General features: G+C 22.1%; 1 protein-coding gene across 2 annotated transcripts in view; it reads left to right on the top strand.

Annotated features, from left to right (window-relative positions):
* The window catches only part of LOC117177011 (integrator complex subunit 5), a 67,361-nt gene extending 55,298 nt beyond the window's left edge, over positions 1–12,063 (top strand). For both annotated transcript variants that reach the window (XM_033367460.1, XM_033367461.1), the window contains one exon: positions 11,822–12,063. In XM_033367460.1, coding sequence (XP_033223351.1) covers positions 11,822–12,043 — 222 coding nt within the window. In that variant the 3' untranslated portion in view covers positions 12,044–12,063. The remainder of the gene's footprint in view (positions 1–11,821) is intronic.

Here is a 12,063-nt window from a genome sequence, read left to right as displayed (position 1 = left end):
AACTAAGAATATTAATTTTCTACCAAAAAAGACGAATTTTCAACAAAAAGGATTAATTTCCTTCCAAATGATGAATTTTTTGGTTTATATTTTTTTTTGTTTTTAACATATTTTAACTGAATAGTTGGATTTAAACATTTTTAAGTATCAGTTTTTAACCATAAGTAAAGTGGATAAATTTTAATTGAGTAGAATTAATTTTTAAATAAACAAATGAATTTTTTCAATTTACAAAATAGTTCTATTTTCTACCAAATAGTTCAAGTTTCAACCAGATGCTTCAATTTCCAATCAAAGAGATAAATTTTTAACACGGGAAATTAATTTTCCACCAAAAAAGTTAAATTTTTAACATAAATATATAATTTTCTAACCAAATATTTTAATTTTCAACCAAGAATATTAAGTTTCTACCAAAATTGACGAATTTTCTACCAAATAGTTAAATATTCAAGCTAAAAAGACGAATTTTCTACAAAAAAGTTAATCGTCCTACCCGATAATATGAATATTTAACAAAAAAGTTGGTTTTTCACCATTCAGTTATATTTTCTACCAAGTAGATAAAATTTTGAGTAGAAAAGCCGAATTTTGTAACCAAATATTGGAATTTTCAACGAGAATGATTAATTTTCTCCCAAAAAGACGTATTTTTTGTTTATATTATTTTGTTTTTTAACATTTTTAACTAAATATTTGGATTTTTAAATCGAAAAATATAAGTTCTTAACCATAAGTAAAGTGGTTACATTTTAATTAAGAATTAATTTTCAAATTAAAAAAAAAAGAATTTTAATTATGTACAAAATAGTTGAATTTTCTACCAAATTGTTAAATTTTCGAGTGGAAATTTTGTTTTAATAATTTCTGGATTATGTTTTCTTCGTCTCAAAATTTTTTACACTAAATAGTTGGATTTTTAATTTAAGAAAAAATATCGATTTTTAACCAAAAGTGAAGTAGTTAAATTTTTATTGAGAAGAATTAATTTTCAAATAAAAAAAAACGAATTTTCTACAAAGCATATTAATTATGTAAAAAATAGTTGAATTTTTTACTAAATTATTTCTTTTTCTAGCCAAAAAGACAAATTTTCTATTTTTTTAAAAATTTTTAACCAAATATTTGAATTTTCAACGAAGAAGATTAATTTTCTTTCAAACAGATTAATTTTCTAATCATAAGGGACTAAATCTTTAACAAATCGTTAAATTTTCGACCAAAAAATACGACTTTTTTGTTGCATTTTTAAATTAAAAATAACAGTTTTTAACCATAAGTTAAGTAGTTAAATTGTAATTTAGAAGAATTCATTTTCAAATAAAGAAAACTGATTTAAATTAACTACAAAATAGTTGAATTTTCTAGAAAATTATTAAATTTTCCAGCCAAAAATATGAATTGTCGACAAAAAAGTTACATTAAAAAAAAATTAAAATGATACAAAAAAGACGAATTTTCAAACAAAAAAAGATAAAGGTTAAGCAGAAAAGTTGAATTTTCAATCCAATAGGTCAAATTCAACCAATAAGATAAATTGCCAACCAAAAAGATAATTGTTCAACACGGAAAAGACGATATTTTTCAACCAGATAGTTGAATTTTAAAGCAAAATGTTTAATTTTCTAACAAAAAGGGAAGAAATCTTCAACAAATTGTTAAATTTTTTAGCCAAAAATAAGAATATTCTACGTAAAAGGTGTTTTTTTTAACCAATAAAAGGTGAAATTGCTGTAAAGGTGAAATTTTGTACCAAAAAAGATAAACTTTCATCAAAATACATAATTTAAAAAATATTTAAAAAAATAAAAATTTAATTAAAAATATTTCAATTTTCTACCATGAAAATTTGATTTTTCAACCAAGAAAAGATTAAATTGATACAAAAGTGATGAATTTTCAAACCAAAAAGATGAAGTTTAAAAAAAAAAAGTTGAATTTTCAATTAAATAGTTCAACTTTCAACCAGTTAGATAAATTTCCAACCAAAAAGATAAATTTTCAACACGGAAAATGCATTTTTCTGCCAAAAAAAGATAAATTCTCATAAAAATACATATATTTTTTAAAATATTTTAATAATTGAAAATATAATAAAAAATGTTTCTATTTTCTACCATGAAGATTAATTTTTTCAACCAAAAACGACGATTTTTTCACCAAATTGTTGAATTTTCAATCAAGAGTATTAATTTTCTCCCAAAAAGACGTTTTTTTTTGTTTATATTTTTTTTCGTTTCTAGCATTTTTTAAATAAATATTTGGATTTTTAAATTAAGAATATAAATTTTTAACTATAAGTGGAATAGTTCAATTTTAATTAAGAAGAATTAATTTTCAAATAAAGAAAACGAATTTTAATTATGTACAAAATAGTTATATTTTCTACTAAATTGTTAAATTTTCGAGCCAAAAATAGGATTTTTTTTGGCAGAAAGTTGCATTTTTAACGAAAAAAAATTTGAAATTGCTACAGAAAGAGATGATTTTTCGAACCAAAAAGATAAATTTTTAACCAAATAGTTCAACCAGATATTTAAAAAATTTGCAATAAAAAAGATAAATTATCAAACCAAGAAGTTAAATTTTTAGCCAAATAATTAAACTTTTAACTAGATACTTCAATTTTTAATCAAAGAGATAAATTTTCAACTCGGAAAATTAATTTTCTACCAAAAAAGATAACTTTTTAACAAAGTATATAATTTTTAACCAAATATTTGAATTTTCTACTGTGAAGATTAATTTTCTACCAAAAAAGATGATTTTTCTACCAAATAGTTTAATATCCAAGATAAAAAGAGGAATTGTCTATTAAAGACTGCGTTGTTGAAAATTGACTATTTTTGGTTTAGGATTCCAGTATTTGGTTTAAAATGAAACTATTTATTAAAAATTATTGATTTCGTTGACGATTTATTGTTTTTTATTTAAAAATTATACTGTTTTAGTAGAAAAAATGAATAGTTTGGTTAAAAATTCAATTCGTTAGTTGTAAATTATCTTTTTTGTTGCAAATTCGTATTCTTGGGTTAAAAATTCAAATGTTTTAGAGAGAATGCGATTTTTCGTCTTGAAAATTCAACAATTTGTTATAAAATTCAACTGTTGCGTACAAAATTAAACGATATTGTGGAAAATTCGTTTCTTTAGAAACGAAAAAAAAGAATTAGAAATTTATTAAATCAAATTTGAATTAACAACGTATCTATTTTTTAAACTATTCAGTTGAAAATTCGTCTTTTGGTAGGAAATTCAATTATTTTGTTAAAAAATGTATGCCTTTTGTTGACAATTCGTAATTTTTGGTAAAAGAAATCAATTTTTGGTTAAAAATGAACTTTTTTAGTTGAAAATTTAACTGCTTTATAGAAAAATGAAAATTTTCGGCTTGAAAGTTCTAAAATTTGGTACAAAATTCAATGTTTTGGTATAAAATTAAACGGATTAGTGGAAAATTTGATTTTTTCTTATTGAAAATTAATTTTCTTTAATTAAAATGTAAGTAATCCATTTTTGGTTACAAATTGTTTTTTGTTTCTTTAAAAATTCCACTATAGGGTTAACAAATTTTAGAAACGGAAAAAATATGAACTAAAAATTAATCATATAAAATTCGAACTAATCACATCCGTTGTTTATAGTACACATTAAAAAATTCATATTTTTGGTTGAAAATTAAACTATTTGGTAGAAAATATGTCTATTTTGTTGAAAGTTTCTCATTTTTTGTAAAAATTATTATTTTTTTAAACACTAATTGATGGTTGAAAATTGAAATTTTTTAGTTTAAGATTCCAGTATTTTGTTTAAAATGAAACTATTTGTTAAAAATATATGTATTTTGTTGATAATTTGTTATTATTGGTAAAAAAAATCAATTTTTTATTAAAAATTCAAGTGATTGATTGAAATGAACTTTTTTGTTGAAAATTCAACTGTTTTATAAAAAAATTCGATTTTTTGACTTGAAAGTTTCACAATTTGGTATAAAATTCAATTATTTGGTATAAAATTATTAAACGGATTTGTGGAAAATACTTTTTTTTTCCTTATTGAAAATGAATTTTAATTTTTTAAACCATTCAGTAAAAAATTTAAACTATTTGGTAGAAAATATATGTATTTTCTTGACAATTCGTCTTTTCTGGTATAAAATTCAATTATTTGGTTAGAAATGTATTTATTTTGTTGGAAATTCGTTCTTATTAGTTAAATCCAACTTGTTTTTTTATTTAGGATTAAAATCCGTTTTCGTTTAAATATCAACTATTATATTTTTGTCTGAAAATTAGTATTTCCAGTTTAAAAATTCAACTGTATCGTTGAAAATTTATTTGTTTTGTTAAGAATTTGTCTTAAGTCGAAAATTAATCTTCTTAGTCAGAAGTTCATGTTTTTGATAAAAAATTTAACTGTTTTCTTGAAACCTCATCTTTTTAATATTAAAATTCGACATTTTGGACACAGCTTAATTAATCAGCCATTGGGACCATTTCTAGCCAATTAGCGTAGAAATTCAAAAATATTTTTTAAGAAAGGGGAATTAGCAGACAATTGTGAGAAAAATAATGTTTTTGAATTTTTTTCTCTAAACACTGGAAAAATAGTTTCCGAGGCGTCTGTAAATTAAAAAAAAATTGATTAGTAAATAACTCAATTTATTGTTTGTAAATTAACTTTTTTGTGGAAAATTGATAGTTTTCGGTTAAAAATTTAACTGCTTTATAGAAAAATGAAAATTTTCAACTTGAAAGTTTCTAAAATTTGGTATAAAATTCAATGATTTGGTTCAAAGTTAAACAGATTTGTGGAAAATTCTATTTTTTCTTACTGAAAATTAATGTTATTTAATTAAAATTTAAGTAATCCATTTTTTGTTGAAAATTATTTTTTTGTTTGTTAAAAATACAAATGCATGGTTGAAAATTGAACTTTTTTAGTTCAAGATTCCAGTATTTTGTTTAAAATGAAACTATTTGTTAAAAATTTATGTATTTTGTTGATAATTTGTAATTTTTGGCAGAAGAAATCAATTTTTGGTAAAAAATTCAACTGGTTAGTTGTAAATTAACTTTTTTGTTGTATATTCATATACTTGAGTTGAAAATTTTAATGTTTTATAGAAAATTCGACTTTTTGGCTAGAAAGTTGCACAATTGAGTATAAAATTCAATAATTTGATACATAAATTAAACAGTTTTGTAAACAATTAGTTTTTTTTTCTTATTGAATATGAATCTTCTTTAATCAAAATTTAACATTTTTAATTTAAAAATGTTGTATTCAAAAGCTCAATAATTTATATGCATAAAATGGAAGGTAATAACAATTTTCAACTAAAGTGTTTTAAATTAAATACAGTCAAATTATTTCCAAATTATTTTTTTTTTCAGTTCAAGTGATTTAAAACTAGAAACATTAAAAATTGATAGATCAAATTTTTGTTTTCAACTGAAAACTTTTTCAATTAAAAGTCAAATTATTTCCATTTCAAGTAGTTTGAAAATTTTTTAAATTCTTCAATATTTTATATCAAAAACTTGAACATTTACATGTTGTTTTACATTTTTTCAAATTTTAAATTATTAAAAAAAAAAATTTCAGACAAAATGGGCTTATTCTCTTAAAAACAATCCAAATTCTTTTTAATTCTATTAAATATTTCTTGAATTTACCCGATTTTTGTTCGTTTTTATTTTGTAATCTTACCAAATTGGAATATGTTGCTTTAAAATCTTCTAAACTACTTTCAGAAAATTTAGTAAAACGTTTCTTATGTTTAAAAACCTTTTTCAATTTCCTCTTAAAGTTCATTTTTCAAAATAAAAAATTATTTTTAATTTTTACACGAATATGAAGAAAATTTTTTTCAAAATCTTGTCAGAGCTTCTAAACCTTCTAATTTCAAAAAATTATTAAAATTTTTCCTGCATTTTTTATTTATGATGAAAAATTAAAAAAATTGCCTTAAAATCTTTCCGATTCTTCTTTGACTATTTTTGAAATCATCTAAAATCTTTTCAAATTAATTTTTCGAAATAAAAAATTATTTTAATTTTTCTCAGGAACCTGAAAAAATGTAACTCATTCTTGTGAAATTTAAAAATTAAAAAAACTTCACAAGTATTAATTATTTTTTAATCGTTTTGAAACTTTTGAATATCTCTTAAACTTACTCAAATTTTTTTCTAAAATTATGTAATATGGCAAAAATGCTAAATTTTGCTTAAAAATCTTTCACACTTTTTAGCAATTTTTAGGAAATAATTCAGAATGTTTTGTGATCTTATTTCGATTTTCTCTTCAAATTCCTTACAAAACAATCATTAAAAAATTTCTCATGAATTTTAAGAACTTTTTTTCACACCCTGACAAAAAATATGGCTGTACAATAAAAAATTAATTTTCCACGAAACTGATCCATTTCTACGAAAAAAAGGAAATTTCAAACTGAAAAATAATTTTTTATCAAAAAAGTAACGCGAATTTTTAACTGAAAAATATCAATCTTAAAAAATGGAAAAGTTCCATTTTCAAGTGAAAATGAATTCTAAAAAAAAAAAAGAAGTATTTTCCACTAAGCAGTTAAATTTTCAAGCAGACATAAGCCTTCAATAAAAAAGAATTTCATACAAAAAATGAAATTTCTTCTACAAAACAGATGAAGTTTTAAATCAAAAAGATAAATTTTCAAAAAAATAGTCGAATTTTCTGTTGAAAAAGATTTTAGTCGAGTTTTCACGATCAAACTGTGAATTTTTTAACGAGAAATAAGTTTCTACAAAAAAAATTGAATTTTCAATTAAAAAAAAAACGAATTTTTAACCAAAAATGAAGATTTTTTAACAAAATTGTTGAATTCTCTAGCAAACAGTTGCATTTTCATACAAAAATATGAAATTTATCTTGAAGCAGAAGAATTTTTTATTACAAAAAAAGTTGAATTTTCATCCAAAAAAGATTCTAGTAACTCAGTAACATCAAAAATTTAATTTTTGTAACAAAAAAATAAGTTTCTACGAAAGAAATTGAATTTTTAATCCAAAAAGACGAATTTTTTCAACCAAAAAGGATGAATTTTTAAGAAAATAGTTAAATTCTGTACCAAATAGTTGCATTTTTATCAAAAAAATATCAATTTTGCACTAAAAAGGATGAATTTTTAATAACGGGGTGGCCACTGGACCGGGAAATCGGGAAATGACAGTGATTTTTTTTTATAATTAGGGAAATTTTATAATTAGAGAAATAATTCAAAATTTTTTTACTTTAATAATTTTCCATAAAAAATTTTTATTTTCAAGCTCACATTTTTAATTTAAAGAATCTTTTAATGTTTTTTTTTAAGACTTGAAGAAATAAAAAATAAAAGCCTTTGATGTTGAAAATTTGGGATAAAAAACATTTTTATTTAATAAATAAATACATTTTTTTTAAATTTATCTGTACTTTAAGTAATAAAAAGTGAACGTGTGACTGAAAGTCTATAAACTATTTTCAACTTAAAAATAACTGAATAATAATATATTCATAATTAAAGGATTTTATTAAATTAAAAATATTGTTTCAGTCTAAAATATTTCATTTTTAACCCATTCAATTTGAAATTTTTAATTAAAAAAAAAGATTAATTATTGAATATTTAGCAATATTTGAATTTTTTTTTAAACAAGTAAATTGAAACTAAATAATTGAAAGTAAAGAATCTTTAATTGAATTGTTTGACATAGAAAGCCTGGAATCGTTAGAATTTCGAAGAGCCTTTAAATTTTGAACGTTACAATTTTAATTGTTCTATTTTTAAAAAATGCTTCATTTGTAAGTGGAATTTTTAAATTTTGATGTATAATTCACAAGTTAACATTTGCAGTAAAAATTTAAGTAATTTTAAGAGATATTTAAGAGTTTTAAAAATATTAAAAATTATTATGCAAATTTGAGAAAGTTTTCTTAAAATCTTCTAGAATATTTTTTGCAAATTTTGTTTAAATCTTTGAAAAACTTTTTAAATATTCTCTTATCACAATTTTTCAAAATGAAAAGTTATTTTTAATTTTCCTTGGAATCTCTTAAAATTACTCAAATTTCGCCTACAATTAATAAATGTTCAATTGTTATTTATACACCCAAATTGCAAAGAAATTTTCTAAAATTTGTAGAAGTTCTGAAAAATTTTTCAAAATAATTAAAAATTTAAAACCATTTTTTAAAAAACCTCTAGATTTCTCAAGGTTTTGAAATAAAATTTTGAAGCTTTCCAATGATGTTTAAACTATTTAAAAAGAAAATAATTTAATTTCTAATTTAAGAAGTGTTAAGTTAAAATTTTTCAATATTTGATGTTTCTAGCTTAAAATTCTTCAAAATTATATAATTTGGAAAATTTTTAAGTTCATTGATCAATTTTTTAATTTAGAGCATTGAAGATGATAACGCGAATTTATATTTTTTTATATTGAAAAATGTTCGTACCTTCAATTTTGTACGCGCAAATTATTGAGCATTTGAATACAAATTTTTTTAATTAAAACCCTCAACATTTCAATTTTAAAAGTTCAAAATTTAACAGTTCCACTTTGTGTTCTTTCATTTAAAGCTGAGTTTTTATTAAGTCAAGTGGAAAATTTTGTAGCTTTAGTGTTCCATTTTTTAAATTTCATTGACCGTGAAAAATGTTTGCCAACTGGGAATTTATTTCGTCGATTTAAACGGCCACCCTGAATAAAAAACAATTTTTTTTTATAAGTGGAACTTTCAGCCAGAAAATATTTCAATTTATTTTTCAACACCAAAATATAAATTTTAAACAAAAAGTAAATTTCCTACGAAAGAGTTAAATTTTCAAGAAAATGGTATAATAGCTTAATTTCTAACCAAACAGTTGCATTTTTATTACAAAAAACAGATTTAATTTCTGCTCAAAGAGGTAAAATTTAAAATGAAAAAGAGAAGCTTTAAAAAAGAGTTAAATTTTCAATCGAAAATTTGATGAAAAAATGCAATTTTCTATGAATTAAAATAAATTTTGAGATTCTCAGAAATTCTCAGAGAATTTATTTCTCGGTGATATTCTCATTCTCATTATCGTCCAGTTCAATTTAAAAAATCAATAATTAATTTATATTCACAGTTGATCAACTAAAACTGTTTTTTATCAGATTTTGTTTATTTGAAACATTTATAATTTTTGATTAGAATTTTCATTTTCAAAATTCAACTGTTTGGTTGGAAATTCATTTGATTTGTTGCGATTTTTTTTTTTTTTAGTTGAAAATTAATCTTCTTAGTCGGAAATTTATATTTTTTTGTCATTGAGACCATTCCTAGCCAATTAGCGTATAAAGGGACGACTGAAAAATCCAGAAAAATAAAATTCCCGACACTGTAAAAGTCCCTAATTAGAAAATTCTCGATTAATCAAATTCGCGAATAATAAAACTGCCGAAAAACAAAAATACCGATTTGGAAAATTCCCAAATAAAATACACGAATAATAAAATTACCGAAAAATAAAAATACCGAATTGGAAAATTGCCGAAAAATAAAATTCACCAATAATAAAATTGCCAAAAAATAAAAATACCGAATTGGAAAATTCCCAACTAATAAAATTTTCGAATAATAAAATTTCAGAATTATAAAATTTCCGAATTGCAAAATTCCCGAATAATAAAATTCTCGACAGTTTATATTATTACCGAATTGGAAAATTCCCGAATTTCAACAATTAGAATTTTTTATAAATATATTTTATTAATTACAAATACAACAATAAGACATTAGTTTCAAAAATTATTTTTAACATTAAAAATGTCTAAGCTTATTTCTTGAATTTAAAATAGAAATAATTTTAAATAAAATATTTCCAGGTAACGCATGTTTTTTTAATGTTCACAGTATTTGAAAAAATACAAAAAGCGTTCGCAAAAATAAAATTTTAAATTAATATATATAAATTTATATTTCGAGTCTGTTTGAAAAACGTTACAAGGTACGTAAAAAATTTAACGAGATTTTTGTTCTAAGCGGACGTTTTCAAAAATAGGGAAGGCGGTACAAAAATTTAATTCTACATTGAAAGAAAAAATAATTACTCACATTTGGACCCTTTTTTTGAAAATTAATTTATATTCACAGTTGATCAACTAAAACTGTTTTTTATCAGATTTTGTTTATTTGAAACATTTATAATTTTTGATTAGAATTTTCATCTTCAAAATTCAACTGTTTGGTTGGAAATTCATTTGATTTGTTGCGATTTTTTTTTTTTTAGTTGAAAATTAATCTTCTTAGTCGAAAATTCATATTTTTTTGTCGAAAATTTAACTGTTTTGTTGAAAGGTCGTCTTTTTATTTGAAAATTTTAAATCTTAATCAGTCATTGAGACCATTTCTAGCCAATTAGCGTATAAAGGGACGACTGAAAAATCCAGAAAAATAAAATTCCCGACACTGTAAAATTCCCTAATTAGAAAATTCTCGATTAATTAAATTCGCGAATAATAAAACTGCCGAAAAATAAGAATACCGATTTGGAAAATTCCCAACTAATGAAATTTCCGAATTATAAAATTTCCGAATTGCGAAATTCCCGAATAATAAAATTCTCGACAGTTTATAACATTGCCGAATAGGAAAATTCCCGAATTTTTTATAAATATATTTTATTGATTAGAAATACAACAATAAGACATTAGTTTCAAAAATTATTTTTAACATTAAAAATGTCTAAGTTTATTTCTTGAATTTAAAATAGCAATAATTTTAAATAAAATATTTCCAGGTAACGCATGTTTTTTTAATGTTCACAGTATTTGAAAAAATACAAAAAGCGTTCGCAAAAATAAAATTTTAAATTAATATATATAAATTTATATTTCGAGTCTGTTTGAAAAACGTTACAAGGTACGTAAAAAATTTAACGAGATTTCTGTTCTAAGCGGACGTTTTCAAAAATAGGGAAGGCGGTACAAAAATTTAATTCTACATTGAAAGAAAAAATAATGACTCACATTTGGAAGCTTTTTTTGAAAATGTGCATAGAATTTGAAAAAAATACAAAAAGCATTAGCAAAAATTGAATTTTAAATAAATAAATAAATATATTTTTTTTCAAATTCTATGCATTTCTGTGCGCTTGGAACAAAATTCTCGTTAAATTTTCTACGTACCTTGTAGCGTTTTTCAAACACACTCGAAATATAAATTTATATATATTAATTTAAAATTTTATTTTTGCGAACGCTTTTTGTATTTTTTCAAATACTATGAACATTAAAAAAACATGCGTTACCCAGAAATATTTTATTTAAAATTATTATTTTAAATTTAAGAAATAAGCTTCAAAATTTTAAATGTTAAAAATAATTTTTGAAAGTAATATATTATTGTTGTATTTGTAATCAATGAAATACATTTATAAAAACTTCCAATTGTTAAAATTCGGGAATTTTACAATTCGGATATTTTATAAATCGGAAATTTTTTGTCGGGAATTTTATTGTTCGGAAATTTTCCAATTCGGTAATATTATAAACTGTCGGGAACTTTAATATTCAGGAATTTTCCAATTTGGTATTTTTATAATTCTGAAATTTTATTTTTCGGCAATTTGCCAATTCGGTATTTTTATTTTTCGGCAATTTTATTATTCGGGAATTTTATTTTTCGGGATTTTTCAGTTGTCCCTGTATAAATTCAAAAATATTTGGTAAAAAAAGGGAATCAGCAGAGAATTTTGAAGAAAAAAAAAAATGTTTTATTGTGATTTTTTTTCTCTATGGAAAAAGTGCTTCAATGAATTTTCTTAATCTTCCAGATCAACACGATAATGCGAGAATGTGTCTGGGCCTACATGCACGAAAACGTGCCCTCTCCAGCCTTATTTACTCGGCCCGAGGGGGCAAATATCGCCTGGCGAGACACAGACAGCTCCGTGCCAAATATCCGTTTCACGGAAACACTGCGTCTCATTTTGCTAGCAAATTTTCACAAACTCGGCCCCCTCTACTCCACCCTATTCTACAATGAACACAAATAGCAAAAAAAAAAAAAAAAAAA

The sequence above is a fragment of the Belonocnema kinseyi genome, chromosome 7, assembly GCF_010883055.1.
Source record: "Belonocnema kinseyi isolate 2016_QV_RU_SX_M_011 chromosome 7, B_treatae_v1, whole genome shotgun sequence".
NCBI classification, from domain to species: domain Eukaryota; kingdom Metazoa; phylum Arthropoda; class Insecta; order Hymenoptera; family Cynipidae; genus Belonocnema; species Belonocnema kinseyi.
This window is presented reverse-complemented; position numbering and strand designations above follow the sequence as displayed.